This window comes from Theropithecus gelada, chromosome 19 (assembly GCF_003255815.1).
Source record: "Theropithecus gelada isolate Dixy chromosome 19, Tgel_1.0, whole genome shotgun sequence".
Taxonomy (NCBI): Eukaryota; Metazoa; Chordata; class Mammalia; order Primates; family Cercopithecidae; genus Theropithecus; species Theropithecus gelada.
The window spans coordinates 15,678,148-15,698,968 of NC_037687.1; the positions used below are offsets into that span (position 1 = coordinate 15,678,148).

Sequence of the window (20,821 nt, forward strand, 5' to 3'; positions counted from 1 at the left end):
TACACAAATTAGTGGGGCATGGTGGCGGGCACCTGTAATCCCAACTACTCGGGAGGCTAAGGCAAGATCCCCCAGCTTGAACCCAGGAAGCAGAGGTTGCAGTGAGCCGAGATCGCACCACTGCACTCCAGCCTGGGTGACAGAGTGAAACTCTGTCTCAGGAAAAAAAAGAAACTGTTCCTCGCCCCTCCATGGCATCTGTGCTGCATCCCAGCCACCAGTAGGGTGCCTTCTCCTCGGGAGCCGGATCATTCTCTGGCACGCCTTAGCACACAGGCTCTCTGGAAGACTGAGGGTAGATTGTGTAATTCACAGAAGCAGCAGTCTCTGTGTGATGGAAAACGAGTTCCTTGTGTGGCGATGGTGTGGGCCCAACCAGTGACCATCGCGTCTGCCCCTCACTCACGCCGGAGTTCTCACTTGAGCCAGCCACCATGCTTTTGCAGTATAAATGCCTCCCAAAGATTCATTTCTTTTTTTTTTTTTTTTGAGACAGGGTCTCACTCTGTCACCCAGGCTGGAATGCAGTGGTGCGATCGCAGCTCACTGCAGCCTCGATGTCCTGGGCTCAAGTGATCCTCCTGCCACAGCCTCCAGCACTCCAGAGTAAAACTGGGACTACAGGCACATGCCATTACGCCTGGCTGATTTAAGATGCGTTTCTGATTCTGCTGTTGTGACCACTAACCAGAGATTAGAAACCAGCTAGGAAATCTTGGAGATCGCATGTTGCCCAGGCTGGAAATTTCTTCCCAAGTAGTGGAACAGCCAGGGCAGAGGGAACAGACGCCACTGCAGACTCTGCTTCAGCCACCGAATTGAGGGAGAGAGGGGCAGCTCGGGCAGCCACGGGGCAGAGGAAGGATCCAGTCACGAGGGCTCCTGGCTGTGCCTGTGGCCTGAGTTAGCTGCTGTTCACAGTCAGACCAGCCTGGCTGGATGCTGACGTTGAGGGCTCCCATATTGGCAAACCAAGAGGGGCTGCAAAGGCCAGTCTCTTGTTTGCACCATGCCCCCAGAGGCCTTTGGTGACACCCCTGTTAGAGACAGCTGTGTCTCAGTAGAAAGAATTCTATACTTGAAGCTGGGGGATCTAGAGTCAGCTTCTTCCACTGGCACTTTCTATGGAGCCTTGGGCAAGTCACTTTGGTCTCTTGGGTGCTACAAGGGGTTTGGGGGCAGTAAATATCCCAGCAAGCTTGCTCGCATGCTGAGGGTGAGACCTCGTACAGGTGGGGGAGGGCGTTTTGAGACTTAGCTGAGAATGGGCGATACCCCATATGGGCATATTTATTGGACAGCCAGAAGCATATGGTCTCTGTGCTGAGTGGGAATGATACATAGCAATGACACGTTATCCCAGGCTGGCCTCTTCTTTTCTTTGCTTTTTTTAAATACACAAGGTCTTGGCAGGGTGTGGTGGCTCACGCCTGTAATCCCAGCACTTTGGGAAGCGGGTGGATCGCTTGAGCCCGGGAGTTTGAGACCAGCCTGGACAACATAGTGAGACCCCATCTCTATAGAAAAATATTAAAAGTTAGCCAGGCATGGTAGTGCATGCTGGTAGTCCCAGCCACTCAAGGGGCTGAGGTGGGAGAATCACCTGATCCCAGGAAGTTAAGGCTGCATTAAGCTATAACTACACCACTACACTCCAGCCTGGGCAACAGAGTGAGAACCTGTCTCAAGGAAAAAAAAATAAAATACACAGCATCTTGCTCCGTCACTCAGGCTGGAGTGCTGTGGTGCAATCACGACTCACCGGAACCTTGAACTCCTGGGCTCAAGTGATCTTCCTACCTCAGCAACATAGCAGAACCCCCAACTCCACAAAAAAATTATTTTTAGTTTAACCGAGTGTGGTGGTGCACACCTGTAGTCCCAGCTACTCAGGAGGCTGAGGCAACAGGATCGCTTGAGCCTGGGAGGACAAGGCTGCTGTGAACTCTCAGGGGACCACTGCACTCCAGCCTGGGCAACAGAGTGAGATGCTGTCTCTCAAAAGACAAAGAAAGGGGACACTGACTCTGGAGTCAGACTGCCAAGGGCTGCACCCCAGCTCTAACACTTACCAGCTCTGTAACCTTAAGTTACTTAACCTCTCTCTACGCCTTGGTTGTTTCATTTGTAAAATGTGGATAATGCATCTGCTCCATAGGGCAGTTGTGAAAGTGAAGGCACTTAGAAAAGTGCCTGCTAGTCAGTAAAGATGAAGAGAGGCTGGGCGTGGTGGCTCACACCTGTAATCCCAGCACTCTGGGAGGCCGAGGCGGGCAGATCACTTGAGGTCAGGAATTCGAGACCAGCCTGGCCAACATGGCGAAACCCCCTCTCTACTAAAATATAAGTTAGCCGGGCATGGTGATGCATTCCTAGAGTCCCAGCTACTCTGGAGGCTGAGACAGGAGAATCGCTTGAACCTGGGAGAAGGAGGTTGCAGTGAGCTGAGATCACGCTACTGCACTCCAGCCTGGGTGGCAGAGCGAGACTCCATCTCAAAAACAAACAAAAAAAACAAGATGAAGGAAATATGTGCACAGAGTTTTCATCTTCGCACTGTGTTACAGTGCTTAGTAGATTTAGAGACTCATTTAGATGAGAGATGGCACCAGGGGTGGTATCTCACGCCTGTAATCCCAACGCTTTGGAAGGCCAAGGCAGTAGCATCACTTGGTTGTTTGCTTGCAACCTGGACAACATAGTGAGACCCCCATCTCTGCAAAAAAAATTTTTAAAAAGATAGGTGGGGCGCGGTGGCTCACTCCTGTAATCCTGGCACTTTGGGGGGCCAAGGTGGGCGGGTCATTTGAGGTCAGGAGTTTGAGACCAGCCTGACCAACATGGTGAAACTCCATCTCTACTAAAAATACAAAAATTAGCCAGACATGGTGATGGGTGCCTGTAATTCCAGCTACTCAGGAGGCTGAGGCAGGAGAATCGCTTGAACCCAGGAGTTGGAGGTTGCAGTGAGCTGAGATCGTGCCACTGCACTCCAGCCTGGACAACAGAACGAGACTCTGTCTCAAAAAGAAAAAAAAAGATAGATGAGATGAGGGTGGAGGGGTGTGAGTGAACGGCGGTCCTGATGACATTGCTCCTTGCAGAGGAATGAAGGTGATAGAAAACCGGGCCATGAAGGATGAGGAGAAGATGGAAATTCAGGAGATGCAGCTCAAAGAAGCCAAGCACATTGCGGAAGAGGCTGACCGCAAATACGAGGAGGTGAGTGAGGCTGACAGATGGCGCAGCAGCAGGAAGTGGGAGGAAATGCATCTGCTGAGATAGGGAGGATGCCGGGGCCAACGAAAGGAAGCTCTTGGTTAGGTCAGCTGTCCTCCTGCGTGAACATATGTTTGTCCAGAGACAGCCACTTGGCTAGGAAGCTATCTCCCACGATGCCAGAAAGTCCGGCGGACGCTTGTCTAATGTAATGGGAAAACCGAATGATCAGCCCACTTGTGTCGTTAGCTGGGAGTTTTGGCACAGTTGGGCAAAACTGGAGGATTGTGGTCCCAAGCCGTGGAGTTTCAGACCATGCAAGCTCAGGCCCTCCTTTGCCTTCCTCGATGGCTCGGCTCTTCCCTCCTGCCTCTTGTCTGCCTCACTCCTCAGGCCTGAGGAAGAGAATCAGGATTCCCTCCAGGCCCCAGGATAGCTCTTTCAGTTGAAGCGCCAGCAAAAGGCCAGGCATGGTGGCTTGTACCTGTAACCCCAGCACTTCGACCAAGGCGGGAGCATGACCTGAGGCCAGGAGTTTGAGACCAGCCTGGGCAACATAGCGAGACCCCATTTCTAAAAATAATAATAATAATTAGCTGGGCGTGGTGGCATGCACCTGTGGTCCCAGCTACTTGGGAGACTGAGGCAGGAGGATCGCTTGAGCCTGGGAAATCAAGGCTGCAGTGAGCTCCGACCATGCCACTGCTCTCCAGCCTTGGAGACAGAGTATGACCCTGTGTCAAAAACATAAAAAAGAGCTGGGCATGTAGCTCACGCCAGTAATCCCAGCAATTTGGGAGGTTGAGGCAGGCAGATCACCTGAGGTCAGGAGTTCATGACCAGTCTGGCCAACATGGTGAAATCCCGTCTCTACAAAAAATACAAAAATTAGCCAGGTGTGTGGCGCACGCCTGTAAGCCCAGCTATTTGGGAGACTGGGACAGGAGAATCACTTGAACCCAGGAGGCGGAGGTTGCTGTGAGTCAAGATTGCGCCACTGCATTTCAGCCTGGGTGATAGAGCGAGACTCTGTCTCAAAAAAATAAAAAAGAGGCCGGGGGTGGTGGCTCATGCCTATAATCCCAGCACTCTGGGAGGCCGAGGCAGGTGGATCACGAGGTCAGGAATTCAAGACCAACCTGGCCAATATGGTAAAACCCCGTCTCTACTGAAAATACAAAAATTAGCTGGGCATGGTGGCACATGCCTGTAGTCCCAGCTACTTGGAAGGCTGAGGCAGGAGAATCGCTGGAACCCAGGAGGTGGAGGTTGCAGTGAGCCGAGATTGTGCCACTGCACTCCAGCCTGGGCAGCAGAGGGAGACTGTCCCGAAAAAAAAAAAGACAAGAAAAGAGACACCAGAAAAACCCATGTTGCAGCTGGTCTAAGGATCTGGGTGGGGCATCCCTGGGGACTGTCTGCAGTGGGTGGGAGGAGACACGGCTGGTGGGGATCGGGCTCAGCTGGGCGTTTCTGTCTCTGCAGGTAGCTCGTAAGCTGGTCATCCTGGAGGGTGAGCTGGAGAGGGCAGAGGAGCGTGCGGAGGTGTCTGAACTGTGAGTGGCAGAACAGGACTGAGCGAGGCTGGCTCAGTTCCTGGGAAGGAGTGGGAGGGAGCTGGCTGTGTTGGGAATTGGCTCTGACCGGGGCCTCTGCTGAAGTGGATGGGCGTCGGGGGCTCATGGCTCATCCTTTCTTTCTCTTGGCTTCCATGACAAAGAGAGGTGGTGACTTGTTCTTACTGCCATGGGAAGCGCTGCCCACGTGTTGACTCTTTCTGCAAAGATATGAGGAAATAGGAGTGAGACAGGAGGCAGCAGGGAAGCCCAGAAGTCCCAGAGAGGATATATCAGGGGGCTGTGCCATCTTAACAGAACACTGACCTGCTCCAGAAGGCAGGCTTCCCCCCCAACTCCCCCGTCAGTATGTAAATGCTTTGATCCTACTGTCAGTGTTTGGCTGTGACACATTCCTGGGGGGAAGGTGAGAAGCTTAACCAGAATCCCACAAGCACCGAAAAACAAAACGCCTGTCCTCTTGGCCCCGGGTAAGGAATTCAGCCCCACAGAGCATCCTGGAATGCTGAGAGAGATCTGGTTTCACAAATCCGCTCCGGGCTTCCTTCCCGGAGTGTCCCATGCAAACTCTCATTGCTATCTGCCTGCCTCCTGCCCTCGGTCCCATTCTTAACACCTTCCGGAGTCGGCCTCATCAATCATAGATTTCACAAGTCCTTGTAGCCTCACCCTTGGCAGAAGACCAGAAGTGCTTTCCAAGCCCTCCAAATACTCCTCGGTCGCGCCTCGCCTCTGCCTGGTATGATAAGGCTTTGATAAGCCCATAGTATCGTACTACAGAAAAATCCATTACCATTTTCCCCCCACATTCCTTCTGGGGCCTGCCCCGGGACTGTGTAGGTTTCTCCTTTTGAACATTTATTGTAGGGGCGATTGCTATATTGCCGGCTGTAAGGGAAGATAAGACATAAAAATCCTTTGTCTCTTTGCAGAAAATGTGGTGACCTGGAAGAAGAACTCAAGAATGTTACTAACAACCTGAAATCTCTGGAGGCTGCGTCTGAAAAGGTTGGTGGTTGGCTTGAGCTGGAGGGTGGCTTGCTGGACTCGGTTCTTTTCTTTCCCCCGGAGGGATACAGGAGCCTAGGGATACAGGAGCCTATCAGGGTATTCGGAATCTGACTTTTCTTTAACAATAGCATAGGTGCCTGGCAGCCAGGGATTCTCCCCTACAGAAAGAGCTGGATTTCTCCTGCACGCTCTTGGGTCCTCTTCCATGGGGTCTGAGCACCATCTTTGATCTCCATCTCAGGAGGATAGAGATAGAACATGAGGCTCCTCTTAGCGAGATCTGAGCATTGTCGTATAAATACAGAGTCTCCCTCTCACCCGATTCCCCTGGTTCCTCCAGAAATACCATCTCAAAGGTATAGCAATGATCAGAGGTGGAATTGGGCTTTTTAGGTTGAAACAGCACCCAAAGCCGTCGCTACGTGGCAGCTACATTGGGAACAAAGGACATACTTCCATGGCCAAACCCCACTGAATTCCCCAGCCTCTTCTCTTCCTCATTGTTGCTCCTGCTTTTGCAGTTTCACAGGCATTCTTTGTTCTCCCATCACCTCCACTCCCCCGCTTTTTTTTTTTTTTTGAGACAGAGTCTCGCTCTGTTGCCCAGGCTGGAATTCGGTGGCATGATAGTAGTTTATTGCAGCCTTGAACTCCTGGGCTCAAGCCATCCTCCCACCACAACCACCACCTGCTATTCACTCAGCTGGGTGTGGCTTTCCTTTTGCCTGACAAACCCCTATTCAGCCTTTTTTTTTTTTTTTTTTTTTTTAAGATAGGCTCTCACTCTTGTCAGGCTGGAGTGAAGTGGTATGATCTCGGCTCACTCCAGCCTTCGACCCCCGAGTTCAAGCAATTTTCCTACCTCAGCCTCCCGAGTAGCTGGGATTACAGGCGTGGATCACCACGCCCAGCCAATTTTTATAATTTTTGGTAGACACAAGGTTTCACCATGTTGGCCAGGCTGGTCTCGAACTCCTGATCTCAAGTGATCTGCCTGCCTCGGCCTTCCAAAGTGCTGGGATTACAGGCGTGACCCATTGCACCCGGCCTAGAGATGAGATCTTGGTCTGTTGCCCAGGTTGGAGTGTAGTGGCGTGATCATAGCTCACTGCAGGCCCTAAACTCCTGGGCTTAAATAATCCTATCACCTCAGCTGAGTAGCTAGGACTTGCAGGCATGTGCCACTACTCCAAAACTGTATTTTTTTTCTTTTTTTTTTTGTAGAGCGCAGTCTGTGTTGCCCAGGCTGATCTTAAACTCCTGACCTCAAGTGATCCTCTCACCTCAGCCTCCCAAAGTGCTGGGATTACAGGCGTGAGCCACCATGCCTGGCTAATTTTTCTAATTTTTTGGTAGAGACGAGGTTTCATCATGTTGGCCAGGCTGGTCTTGAACTCCTGGCCTCAAGTGATCCTCCCACCTCCGCCTCCCAAAGTGCTGAGATTACAGGCGTGGGCCACCGAGCCTGGCTAATTTTTCTAATTTTTTGGTAGAGACGAGGTTTCATCATGTTGGCCAGGCTGGTCTTGAACTCCTGGCCTCAAGTGATCCTCCCACCTCGGCCTCCCAAAGTGCTGAGATTATAGGCGTGGGCCGCCGAGCCTGGCCTCCTGTTCATCCTTTGCGCTTCTGCTTAAACATCACTTCTGAGAGGCCTTCTCTGATTTCTCATCTAGGTTAGGTATTTCTCTGCTGTGTAGCCCTGTCTATACTTTTCCTGGCATTATGATTTCTTACATTTACTATAATTACTCCATTAATTGCATGCCTTCCTTGCTAGATTATAAGTTGTAAGGACAGGAACCAAGTCGTCTTGTTCAGAGTTGTGTCCCTAGTACTAGCATTGTGTCTGGCATATATCTGTAGAGTGTGTGTGTGTGTGTGTGTGTGTGTGTGTGTAATTTTTTTTTTTTTTTAGTAGAGACGGTGTTTTACCATGTTGCCCAGGCTGATCTCAAACTCCTGGCCTCAAATGATCCACCTGCCTCTCTCTCCCATATATGCCAGCCCTGGCATATATCTGATACTGGGATGTATAAAGAATGAATGCAGTTGGTGTGTGTGTGCCAAACACTGCCCTGGGCTAGGGGGATAGATGTGACACCATTGACGTGGCATCTCCTTTTTTTTTTTTTTTTTGACACGGAGCCTTGCTCTGTCACCCAGGCTGGAGTACAGAGGCGCGATCTTGGCCCACTGCAACCTCTACCTCCTAGGCTCAAGCACTTCTACTGCCTCCACCTCCTGAGTAACTGGGAATACAGGCGCACACCACCACGCCCGACTAATTTTTGTATTTTTAGTAGAGACGGGGTCTCGCCATGTTGGCCAGGCTGGTCTCAAACTCCTGACCTCAAGTGATCCACCCACCTCGGCCTCCCAAAGTGCTGGGATTACAGGTGTGAGCCACTGTGCCCGGCCTGGCATCTGCTCTTGAAGAGCTCATAGTTTAGTCTAGTGGAAGGGATTGGCAAAGTCACACAGTGCTTTGGGAATACAATAGAGGGACCTTGGTAGATTGTGAACGGTGTCACCAAGGAGGCAGCATTTAAAACAGCTGTAGGTCCAGCACGGTGGCTCATGCCTGTAATCCCAGCACTTTAGGAAGCCAAGGCGGGAGGATCGCTTGGGCTCAGAAGTTCGAGACCAGCCTGGGCAACGTGGCAAGACCTCGTCTCTACTAAAAATATAAAAATTAGCTGGGCATAGTGGCGCATGCCTGTGATCCCAGCTACTCGGGAGGCTGAGGTGAGAGGATCACTGGAGCCTGGAGGGCAGAGGTTGCAGTGAGCCAGGATTGCCGCACTGCACTCCAGAGTCAGGCTTCAGTCATGACTTGATCACTTAATAGCCATATGACCTTAGGCAAAATAGTAACTTCACCTTTCTGCGACCCTTTCCTCTCCTATAAAATGGGATTACAGATACCAGGCTGTGATGCCATTGACTGTGTCTGGACCCTGGTAAGCAGCTAATAATGTTAGTTATTCAGAGGCCGAGGCAGGCCAATCACCTGAGGTCAGGAGTTCAAGACCAGCCTGGCTGGCCATCATGGCGAAACCCTGTCTCTACTAAAAATAACAAAAATTAGCTGGGAATGGTGGTGGGTGCCTGTAGGCCCAGCTACTTGGGAGGGTGAGTCAGGGGAATTGCTTGAGCCCAGGAGGTGGAAGTTGCAAGTCACAGTGAGCCGAGATCGTACCACGGCACTCCAGCCTGAGTGACAGAGCAAGACTGTCTGAAAAAAAGAAAAGTATAATTTCTGATAGGTCGTCATGGGGAGGGGAACATTCCGTGCTAAGAGGCACATTCATGGACAGGGACTGGGACTCAGGAGTCCACAGATGATGATGATAGAGTGCCTGTCACCCTAGGGAAGGTGGTGGAGAACGGGGTTAGAAATACAGAGGGGGCTTTGAGTAACACAGATTTCCAGTTATCTCCCTTTTTTCGCCATACTTTTTATCTCGAGTTATCAGTTCAGGCCCTCTGATCAATACCATCCTAGAGGACTCTCCCCCACATTCTCCGCATTTCATACATACTTCTGCTGGGGAAAGGTGCCTGCCTCTACTCTGCCTACCTCTTTTTTTTTTTTTCTTTTTGAGATGGAGTCTCGCTCTGTCGTCCAGACTGGAGTGCAGTGGCACCATATGGGCTCACTACAGCCTCCACCCCCTAGGTTTAAGCAATTCTCATGCCTTAGCCTCCCGAGTAGCTGGGATGACAGGCGTCCACCACCACACCCAGCTAATTTTTGTATTTTTAGTAAAGACAGGGTTTCGCCATGTTGGCCAGGCTGGTCTTGAACTCCTGACCTTGTGATCCACCAGCCTCAGGCTCCCAAAGTGCTGGGAATCCAGGCATAAGCCACCATGCCCGGCCGGGCCCTCCTTTTCTTAAAGCGGTGTTTTGGTTTTTCCCACAGTATTCTGAAAAGGAGGACAAATATGAAGAAGAAATTAAACTTCTGTCTGACAAACTGAAAGAGGTGAGTGTGGTTGCTCCCAGCGAGCTCTGGTTTCTCCTGCGGCTGGTCATGAAGCCATGATAGTAACTCCTTTCTTCTTACCTAGGCTGAGACCCGTGCTGAATTTGCAGAGAGAACGGTTGCAAAACTGGAAAAGACAATTGATGACCTGGAAGGTATGAGGTTACCATCTAAATGTTTGCCCTGCCCTGCCTCCCACTCTGGGACACATCCACAGACAGTTGGGGAATGTTTGTGGAGGGGTTGGGTTGGGCCTTGTTTGCCTTAGGAAAGTAAAGTGTGTAGTGATGTCATATCTGGATGTCTTGGAACTCTAGAATAGGATAATGCAAATCATTCAAGGCTTGAATTGCCACTTTTTTTTTTTTTCTTTTTTTTCTTCTTGAGACGGAGTCTGGCTCTGTCGCCCAGGCTGGATGGAGTGCAGTGGCGCCATCTCGGCTCACTGCAACCTCGGCCTCCTGGGTTCAAGCAATTCTCCTGCCTCAACCTCCCCAGTAGCTGGGACTACAGGCACGTGCCGCCACGCCCGGCTCATTGAATTGCCACTTTCAGGAGGTAAAATATCTCTGCTTAGTCCCATGAGCAAGTACAGAGAAACAAGTATGGCTCTTTCTGATTAAAAAAAGATTAATAATCAATAAAAACTCTCAGGCCGGGCGCAGTGGCTCAAGTCTGTAATCCCAGCACTTTGGGAGGCCGAGGTGGACGGATCACTTGAGATCAGGAGTTTGAGACTAACCTGGCCAACATTCTATCAAAAATATAAAATATTAGCTGGGCGTGGTGGCAGGCGCCTGTAATCCCAGCTACTCGGGAGGCTGAGGCAGGGAGAATCACTTGAACCCGGGAGGCGGAGGTTGCAGTGAGCCAAGATCGCGCCACTGCACTCCAGCCTGGGCGACAGAGCCAGACTCCGTCTCAAAAAAAAAAAGAAAAATCTTCACAATTTCCTTCTGTTTGCTCATTTCTGATAGATGCCTTGCATTTTTTTTTTTTTTTTTTTACATGCCTTGCATTTTTGCAGCTCTGTCCCAAGGAGCTCAAAGCTTGTCACAGTATTTAAAAAGAAAAAAAAAAACAACAGAAATATGGGAAATATAGGAACTGCAATAAAGACTCTAATGCAAGTCTGGGGCCTACATCTCCCAGAATTTCTTCAAGAGTTCCAATGTTTAACATTCAGTCACAGAAATTCCAGATTCTCAGGGTTCAAATGGAATCTTCCAAACTGCTCATCCCACCCAGAAAGGACACATTCTTCAGACCATGTGTTCCAATGTTTTTTTGGGGAAGTGAGGTTCCCATATAAGGGAAAATGCCCCATTCCAAAATACGACCTTTGGACAGGGTGACGTCATTGGAAATCTGAAATAAACTGGGGGGTGGGGACTGGTGGGGGGAAACTCCATCACTTCTGGTTACCACTTTTTTGAAGTTTCATTGTGGCTGATCCCCCTGCAGAACCTCAAACCACTTAGACCTCACTCCATACATCTTTGGTTTTCTTCATCCGTTTCACATGGAACACGACTTTCTCCTAGTCTGTGCTTTGTTCGCTCACATTTTGTTTTTCTTCCTCCTGCGGTTCATCTGTGGCACTCCATTCCGACCCTTGCCTTCTGTCCCCTGTACTTCTTCTGAACTGTCTCCCCGGGGACCTCCGCCCTCTAGATGAGTTATACGCTCAGAAGCTCAAGTACAAAGCTATCAGCGAGGAACTGGACCACGCTCTCAACGACATGACCTCTCTCTGAGAGGCAGCCAGGTCGCTGCCCTCTGTTCTTCTCACGTGGTGCCTCCTATGCCCCTGTGGGCTTCTAGGAGCTCCGGTGGCCTGCCTCCTGGTTTAAACGTCAGAGCCTTCTTCTGATGTGTCTGTGACTCTACGACCGAAATAAAGACGGGCAGTCCTCCTCTTCACACCCCCTCATTCTCATTTTCTCCACTTGCCGCCTTTGAGCTGTAGCTGTGTGCCCTTAACCATAGCCTGAAACAAAAAGTGGGTGGTCAGCCTCTCTCACTCACAAATGAAAAGCTTATTACAAAAAGAAAATTATGCCTACAGGATGCTTTTCTGAAGACGTGAAAACAAAAGCGAGCTAGGCATGTGTTCTCAGATATCGCTGTTAGCTAACAGTATCTGCATGCCAGTAGTTTTTTTGTTTGGTTTTGTTTTTTTTGTTTCGAGACAGGGTCTTGCTTTGTCACCCAGGCTGGAGTGCAGTGGCACCACCATAGCTCACTGCAACCTCCACCTATAGGGCTAAAGCTATCCTCCCACCTCGACCTCCCAAGTAGCTGGGACTACAGGTGTGCACCACCACACAAGGCTAATTTTTGTACTTTTTTGTAGAAGCGGGAAGGTCTCGCTATGTTGCCCAGGCTGGTCTCGAACTCCTGGGCTCAGGCAATCTGCCCACCTCCCCCTCCCAGTGTGCTGCAATTACAGGCATGAGCCACCGCGCCCAGCCCCGGTGACTTTTCCTTAAATAGAAATTGTTGTGAATGGAGATTCGTCCTTATAAACCGCTTAGGCAGCTTAAGAGTCAAAAGGGATTTGGAAAAACGAACAATCCTGTGTTGAAAATGAGGCTTCCCTTGAATGGGGCTTGAGCTACAGATTCAAATAGCGGCAATGACATTTTGATCTCCATTTCCTCCTTTTCTTGTGTCTTTTCTCTGTGTTACACTGTGAGGGTAGTTACTGGAGCTTCCCGTAGCTTTGTTCTTCACTGTTCATCTAGCTCCCAGTCCTGGGAGGAAGTTCACCTCCACGCCCTGCCCTTAGAAAACTGACTGTACAAGGAGGGAACGGGCCTCCCATGAACAGGGAAAGTGTTGTGACATCAGAAGAAGTGAATTTAGAATTCTTTCCCGAATTCCAAAACTGCCTGAGACACTAACATCAATCTTCCTTCATATTTGAGTGAGTTATAACAGGAACCTTGCTTTAGTTTAGAATAGCTCTTAAGGTTGACCTGTGGGTATTAAAAGGTCATACTTTTTCCTACGTGAGGGTTATGGAGAAAACAAGGTCACGCTTTTTTTTTTTTTGAGACAGTGTCTTACTCTGTTGCCCATGCTGGAGTGCAGTGGTGCCATCTTGGCTCACTGCAACCTCTGCCTCCTGGGTTCAAGTGATTCTCATGTCTCAGTCTCCCGAGTAGCTGGGATTACAGTCGCACACCACCACACTCAGCTAAGTTTTGTACTTTCAGTAGAGATGGTGTTTCACCATGTTGGCTAGGCTGGTCTCAAACTCCTGGCCTCAGCTGATCCACCCACCTCAGCTTCCCAAAGTGCTAGGATTACAGGTGTGAGCCACTGTGCCTGGCCCAGGCTATGCTTTGCTTTTTTTTTTTTTTTTTTTTGAGACGGGGGTTTCACCCTTGTTGCCCAGGCTAGAGTGTAGTGGCACCATCTCTGCTCACTGCAACCTCCGCCTCCTGGGTTCAAGTGATTCTCTCCTTCCTCAGCCTCCCAAGTAGCTGGGATTACAGGCATGCGCCACCACGCCTGGCTAATTTTGTATTTTCAGTAGAGATGGGGTTTCACCATGTTGGCCAGGCTGGTTTCGAATCCCTGACCTCAGGTGATCCACCCACCTCGGCCTCCCAAAGTGCTGGGATTACAGGCTTGAGCTACTGCGCCCAGCCCAGGCTATGCTTTTCTAATGATCGAAAACACAGCAATTTATCAAAGATGATCCAAATTTCAAATAGTCCATCCAGTTCTCCCCTGCATCCTACCACCTCAAATTATCACAGATAATTGACATTTAGATGTCCAAGCCACATCTTCCAGACTACCCCTTGAACCTGGAAATAGCATGAAAATCTCCAACTAGATCCTGAATTTTCAGTATCCGTTGTTATTCCTCATCCTATTTTTTTTTTTTTTTTCGTACAGGTGGGAAGCTCTGACCCCATTACTCTCTCTATTCATTCATTCCTCCAAAATGCACCTCCCCTAAACTACCTACACCTTTCCACCCTCAGCCTCTCACTGCTCCTGACTGCCATCCATCCTGAACTTCTGCAAAAACCATTCCCCTCACACACTGCCATATATATGCCCTTGGAAAGATTACAGACTGTGTAGGGGGCTGGTTTTTGTTTGGAGTCTGTGTATTTGTCCCTGGAATTTTTCCAGACATTTCTGAACTCCACCCTTTAAAGTAACTATGCAGCCTGTCTATCCAGTTAGTCTACCTAACTAAGCACATAAGTGGAATTTCAGAGATTAATGCTATGGCCAGGGGCAGTGGCTCACGCCTATAATCCCAACGCTTTGGGAGGCCAAGGCGGGCGGGTCACTTGAGGTCAGGAGTTCGGGACCAACCTGGTCAACATGGTAAAACCCTGTGTCTACTAAAAATGCAAAAATTAGCCGGGCGTGGTTGTGGGGGCCTGAAATCCCAGCTACTCGGGAGGCCAAGGTAGGAGAATCAATCGCTTGAACCTGGGAGGCGGAGGTTTCAGTGAGCCGAGATTGTATTATTGTACTCCAGCCTGGGTGACAGAGTGAGACTCCGCCTCAAACAAACAAACAAAAAAAGAGATTAGTGCTATGGAGGTCTACACTATCTGTTGATAGTCTGTGAGCCTTGTCAATGATTCTCAAGGGCAGTTAACACTTTCAGGGAAAGTCATTTTATCTCAGACCTAATAACAAAATAGATGCTAGAGCATCCAAGTGACAAGATGAAGCAAAGTCAGGATTTGTAGTCAAGAGACCAGGGTTTAAGGCCCGGTGCAGTGGCTCACACCTGTAATCCCAGCACTTTGGGAGGCCAAGGCAGACGGATCACTTGAGCTCGGGAGTTTGAGACCAACCTGGGCAACATGGCAAGACCCTGTCTCTGAAATTATTCATAATAATATTTTATTTAAAATTTTTTTTTTTTTTTTTTTTTTTTTGAGACGGAGTCTTTCTCTGTCACCCAGGCTGGAGTGCAGTGGCCGGATCTCCGCTCACTGCAAGCTCCTCCTCGGGTTCACGCCATTCTCCTGCCTCAACCTCCCCAGTAGCTGGGACTACAGGCACCCGCCACTTCACCCGGCTAGTTTTTTGTATTTTTTAGTGGAGACGGGGTTTCACCGTGTTAGCCAGGATGGTCTCGATCTCCTGACCTCATGATCCGCCCATCTCGGCCTCCCAAAGTGCTGGGATTACAGGCTTGAGCCACCGCGCCCGGCCAAAATTTTTTAATTAAAAAAAAAAGAAAATAAAGAGATCAGGGTTTTAAATCCTCGCTCTGCTGCTTTAACCATGCCAACGTGAACAAGCTGCTTCGCTTTTCCACAAAATAAAGGTGATATCTCTGTTACGAGGATTAAATGAGATAATAGAGAAACTGGCTCATGACAACATAGTCAGCATTCAATTAACTTGTACTCACCCAGACTGGATAGACCCAAGTCACTGATCTGTCTGATGGAATCATCCCAGGTCATAGTCACTTGACTGTGTGTGTGTGTGTGTGTGTGTGTGTGTGTGTGTGATGGAGTCCCACTCTGTCGCCCAGGCTGGAGTGCAGTGGTGCAATCTTGGCTCACTACAACCTCCACCTCCCGGGTTCAAGTGATTCTCCTGCCTCAGCCTCCCAAGTAGCTGGGATTACAGGTGTGCACCACCACACCCAACTAATTTTTTGTGTTTTTAGTAGAGATGGAGTTTTGCCATGTTGGCCAGGCTGGTCTCAAACTCCTTGCATCAGGTAATCCATGGTGGCTCATGCCAGTAATCCCAGCACTTTGGGAGGCCGAGGTGGGTGGATTGCGTGAGACCAGCTTGGGCAACATGCAAAAACGACTTGGGCCCATCTCTACTAAAAATACAAGAATTGACTGGGTGGCCGGGCGCGGTGGCTCAAGCCTGTAATCCCAGCACTTTGGGAGGCCGAGACGGGCGGATCACGAGGTCAGGAGATCGAGACCATCCTGGCTAACACGGTGAAACCCTGTCTCTACTAAAAAAAATACAAAAAACTAGCCGGGCGATGTGGCGGGCGCCTGTAGTCCCAGCTACTCGGGAGGCTGAGGCCGGAGAATGGCGTGAACCCGGGAGGCGGAGCTTGCAGTGAGCTGAGATCCGGCCACTGCACTCCAGCCTGGGCGACAGAGCGAGACTCCGTCTCAAAAAAAAAAAAAAAAAAAAAAAAAGAATTGACTGGGTGTAGTGGCACGCCCTTGTAGTCCCAGCTACTTGGGAGGTTAAGGTAGGATCACTTGAGCCCAGGAGGTCAAGGCTTCAGTGAGCTATGATCATGCCACTGTACTCCAGCCTGGGCAACAGAGCAAGACCCTGTTTATAAATAAATAAATAAGAAAGGCTGCCATCTTCTGCAGTCATTTTTTCTTTCTGTAAATTTCCAGGCTGATCATATCACATTTTGTGAGGCATTTTGCTTTCCCCCAGCATTTTAATGAGTCTTGACCTTGTCCCTTATCAGCCATCACTTATTGCAAACTAAGTTCTCTGTCGTGCTCTGTCACGCATAACTCTAAATGCCATCTTTTTTCCCTCTCCCTTTCTTTTTTAAATTGTTTAATCAGCTCACACACTTAATAACATGCCTGTAGAATGGCTTAAATTTCAATCATACCGCATTTACCTGGGGTTTGTCTCCATTCCTCTGGATACATACACAGTTACACAATTACGCGTGTAATTTAAACAGCCATTCCCAGCAGCTCCCAAGGAAAGATGGGTTACAGGATTAGATGTAACTACCAAAGGCTCAGGGGCTACTTAATTAGCACTTGGGTGGAAATTTATATTAAGTCATGCATATCTAGGACTGAAATCTTTTCTTCATGTAGCACGTCATAGGTTCTGAAGTATTCCTCGTTTATTCCTCATCATTACCCCCACACCACACATTGATATCGTTACCCCCATTTGACAGATGAGGAAAACAGATCTAGGAGGGTTAGATGCTTACTTCAGTGATACAACTGGGGCTTAAGTCCAGGTATTCTGACTCTAGGGTTACCAGAGTGCACAAGGAAAAATACGGGACACCAACTTAAATCTGAATTTCAGAAAAGCAATGAATAATCTTTTTTTTTTTTTTTTTTTTTTAATTGGGATGGAGTCTCACTCTGTCTCCCAGGCTGGAGTTCAGTGGCATGATCTCGGCTCACTGCAAGCTCTGCCTCCCAGGTTCACGCCATTCTCCTGCTTCAGCCTCCCGAGTAGCTGGGACTACAGGTGCCCACCACCACGCCTGGCTAATTTTTTTTGTATTTTTAGTAGAGATGGGATTTCACCATGTTAGCCAGGATGGTCTTGATCTCCTGACCTCGTGATCCACCCGCCTCGGCCTCCCAAAGTGCTAGGATTACAGGCATGAGCCACTGCGCCCGACCAGCAATGAATAATTTTTTAATCATATCTCATGCATAAGTATATCTCATGCAACATTTGGGATATACTTACACTAAAATATTATTTGTGGTTTATCTGAAATTCAATTTAACTGGGCACCCTGCATTTTCTCTTACAACTGTGACTTCCAAATTTAGTGCTTGTTCCTTCGTATTCTGTGATGTTCTGCTGTAATTAAAAATACAAAGTACTGGACAGGCATGGTGGCTATAACCCACCTGTAATCCCAGCACTTTGGGAGGCTGAGCAGATGGATTCCTTGAGCCCAGGACCTCGAGACCAGCCTGGATAACATGGTGAGACCCTGTCTCTAGAAAAAAATGCAAAAATTGGCCTGGTGGTGGCACGCACCTGCAGTCCCAGCTACACGGGAGACTGAGGTGGAAGGATCACCTGAGCCCAGGGAGGTCAAGGCTGCAGTGATTCATGATTACGCCACTGCACTTCAGCCTGGCCAACAGAGTGAGACCCTGTCTCAAAAAAAAAAAAAAAAAAAAGTACTTTCTCTGTTGCGACTTTCACCCTGGCAGTTTCAGGTTTAGAAATTTTTTGGGGGGTGCTGGGCATGGTGGCTCATACCTGTAATCCCAGCCCTTTAGGAGGCTGAGGTGGGTGGATCACTTTGAGGTCAGGAGTTCGAGACCAGCCTGGCTAACATGGTGAAACCCCATCTCTACTAAAAACACAAAAATTAACCAGGTGGTGGTGGCGCGCGCGTGTAATCCCAGCTACTCGGGAGGCTGAGGCAGGAGAATTGCTTGAGCCTGGGAGGCAGAGGTTGCAGTGAGCCAAGAACATGCCACTGCACTCCAGCCTGGGTGACAGAGTGAGACCCTGTCTCAAGAAGAAAAAAAAAAAAGAAATTTTTTTTTTCTTTCATTTAACAAAGATGCTTATTAATTTATCTTTCCCCCTGCTCTTAACCCTCACCAGAGAAACTTGCCCAGGCCAAAGAAGAGAACGTGGGCCTACATCAGACACTGGATCAGACACTAAACGAACTTAACTGTATATAAGCAAAACAGAAGAGTCTTGTTCCAACAGAAACTCCGGAGCTCCGTGGGTCTTTCTTTTCTCTTGTATGAAGTTCCTTTTGTTATTGCCATCTTCGCTTTGCTGGAAATGTCAAGCAGATTATGAATTACATGACCAAATATTTTGTATCGGAGAAGCTTTGAGCACCAGTTAAATCTCATTCCTTCCCTTTTTTTTTTTTTTTCAAATGGCACCAGCTTTTTCAGCTCTCTTATTTCTTCCTTGAGTTGCATTTATTCCTAAGGTAGGCAGGGTATTTCCTAGTAAGCATACTTTCTTAAGACAGAGGCCACTTGGTTCCTGGGAGAATAGGCAGCCCCACACTTTGAAGACCACAGACCCCAATATCTAGTCGTGGATATACTTAAAACACTGAAGAGCATAACCTTTTGGGTCAACGGTTGGTCAAACTATAGGGACCATCACACGGGTAGGGATTTTCCATCCAGAGCCAATAAAAGGGCTGGTGGGGGCCGGGGGTGGCTATTGTGGGAAGTCATAAACCACAGATAGATTAACCTAAGAATCCTGGCCCTTCTCCACACTCCACCATGCAGAACAAACATCCTCTCAAGCAATCAACGTAGAATGCTTGGGTAATAGTCATAATTACCCACATATAGTAATTAATAGATGGTAATTAATAGATCCTTGATGTGATGTTCTTTTGCGTATTGCCTTCATTCTAAAGTTGTTCTCTGGCCGGGCGCGGTGGCTTTTGCCTGTAATCCCAACACTTTGGGAGGCCAGATCACTTGAGGTCTGGAGTTCGAAACCAGCCCAGCCAACATGGCGAAACCCTGTCTCTACTAAAAATACAAAAATTATGGTGACATCTGCCTGTAGTCTCATCTACTCGGGAGGCTGAGGCAGGAGGATCACTTGAACCCAGGAAATGGAGGTTGCAGTGAGCCGAGATCGCACCACTGCACTCCAGCCTGGTCAACAGAGTGAGACTCCATCTCAAGAAAAAAAATAAAATAAAAATAAAGTTGTTCTCTGAAGAGCAAATGTCTCATTCCAGTAATGACCCACTCAGCCGGAATATGGTGGAGTTCAGTCTAATTCAGGTCAGCCATATCCAAAAGACTACAAGTCATTCATAAGTTGAGCGAAAGCGTTTCTATCTATTAGCAGAAAGGGCCTCTCTGGCAGCAGAGGTTAAAAATTGGCCCAACTTCATTTCCATACTTCAGGGAATAGCAAATTGAAGATTTACTTATCTAGGACTTGAATTCCTTCTTTGGGACCAAGTTAATAAAACACCAAGAAACTCCTGATTAAACTGGATAATGAAGGATTCTGTAGACAGGGCTGCACATATCGGCTTTGTTTGACTTCTCTTTTCTCAGTTAACATCTCAGAGCTGGAACATTCCACATTCCCCAGCAGCGTGTGGGGGCCGAGTAAAGTTTACAATTCCGACTAAAAATCACCCTGTGTCTGGCTTATCTGAATCCCTTACCCACCCCACCACCCCACTCCTATTTATTCAGCACCACACTACCCAGGAAATACACTAGCAAATTGTGCAATGGAATCAAATCCACACTTTTCTTTAGATTCTTGCAACTGTATCATATGTAATAGTATCACCTTTTCTACATTTTGGTCAAATAAATTTTTACATAAACTACAATTGGTGTGAATTTTAGAATGTATGGGGGTACACAGAGGATTTTGGTTCAACAGATGTTAAAGGGATGGAAAGGGAAAATAACTGAGCCAAGAATGTAGACAAGGTTATCTGTTTGCTTTATACCGTGACTTCATGATACAGGGATATTACAATCTCATTGCAGGTGAGAGCACTCAGCCTCAGTCACTCAAAAACTCCTGGCCTTCCTTATCCCCTACCCTGCCTGAGCCAGGCTGTGAAGAATGAGTAGGAGTTTAAGAGATAAGAGCAGGGGCCGGGCGCGGTGGCTCAAGCCTGTAATCCCAGCACTTTGGGAGGCCGAGATGGGCGGATCACGAGGTCAGGAGATCGAGACCATCCTGGTTAATACGGTGAAACCCCGTCTCTACTAAAAAAAGTACAAAAAACTAGCCGGGCGAGGTGGCGGGCGCCTGTAGTCCCAGCTACTTGGGAGGCTGAGGCAGGAGAATGGTGTGAACCCGGGAGGCAGAGCTTGCAGTGAGCTGAGATCTGGCCACTGCACTCCAGCCTGGGCGACAGAGCGAGACTCCGTCTCAAAAAATAAAAAAACAAAAAAAAAAACAAAAAAAAGAGATAAGAGCAGGGAAGATAATCTCTGCTGCCTGAGTTAAGAAGGACTGCCTGGCTGAGGCTTTCTGAGTTGCACATATAAAGAAAAGCAGACCAGCGTGGGCACCATAGTGAGACCCCGTTTACAAAATATAACAAAAATTTGGCCGGGTGTGGTGGCCAAATTACACTTGTAATCCCAGCACTTTGGGAGGCTGAGGCAGGCGGACCATTTGGGGCCAGGAGTTCAAGACCAGCCTGGCCAACATTGTGAAACCCCATTTCTACTAAAAACACAAAAATGAGCTGGGCAGGGTGGTGCACACTTATAATCCCAGCTACCCGGGAGGCGGAGGTTGCAGTGAGCTGAGATCACGCCACTGC

General features: G+C 48.7%; 1 protein-coding gene across 6 annotated transcripts in view; it reads left to right on the forward strand.

Annotated features, from left to right (window-relative positions):
* The window catches only part of TPM4 (tropomyosin 4), a 35,083-nt gene extending 15,575 nt beyond the window's left edge, over nt 1-19,508 (forward strand). For 3 of the 6 annotated variants that reach the window (XM_025368788.1, XM_025368790.1, XM_025368794.1), the window contains 6 exons: nt 3,105-3,222; nt 4,705-4,775; nt 5,729-5,804; nt 9,736-9,798; nt 9,884-9,953; nt 18,127-19,508. In XM_025368788.1, coding sequence (XP_025224573.1) covers nt 3,105-3,222; nt 4,705-4,775; nt 5,729-5,804; nt 9,736-9,798; nt 9,884-9,953; nt 18,127-18,209 — 481 coding nt within the window. In that variant the 3' untranslated portion in view covers nt 18,210-19,508. Of the gene's footprint in view, nt 1-3,104; nt 3,223-4,704; nt 4,776-5,728; nt 5,805-9,735; nt 9,799-9,883; nt 9,954-11,472; nt 11,556-18,126 lie in introns of those variants that run through there. The other 3 variants (XM_025368789.1, XM_025368791.1, XM_025368792.1) reach the window with 2 other exon arrangements.
* The last annotated feature ends 1,313 nt before the right edge of the window (nt 19,509-20,821 follow it).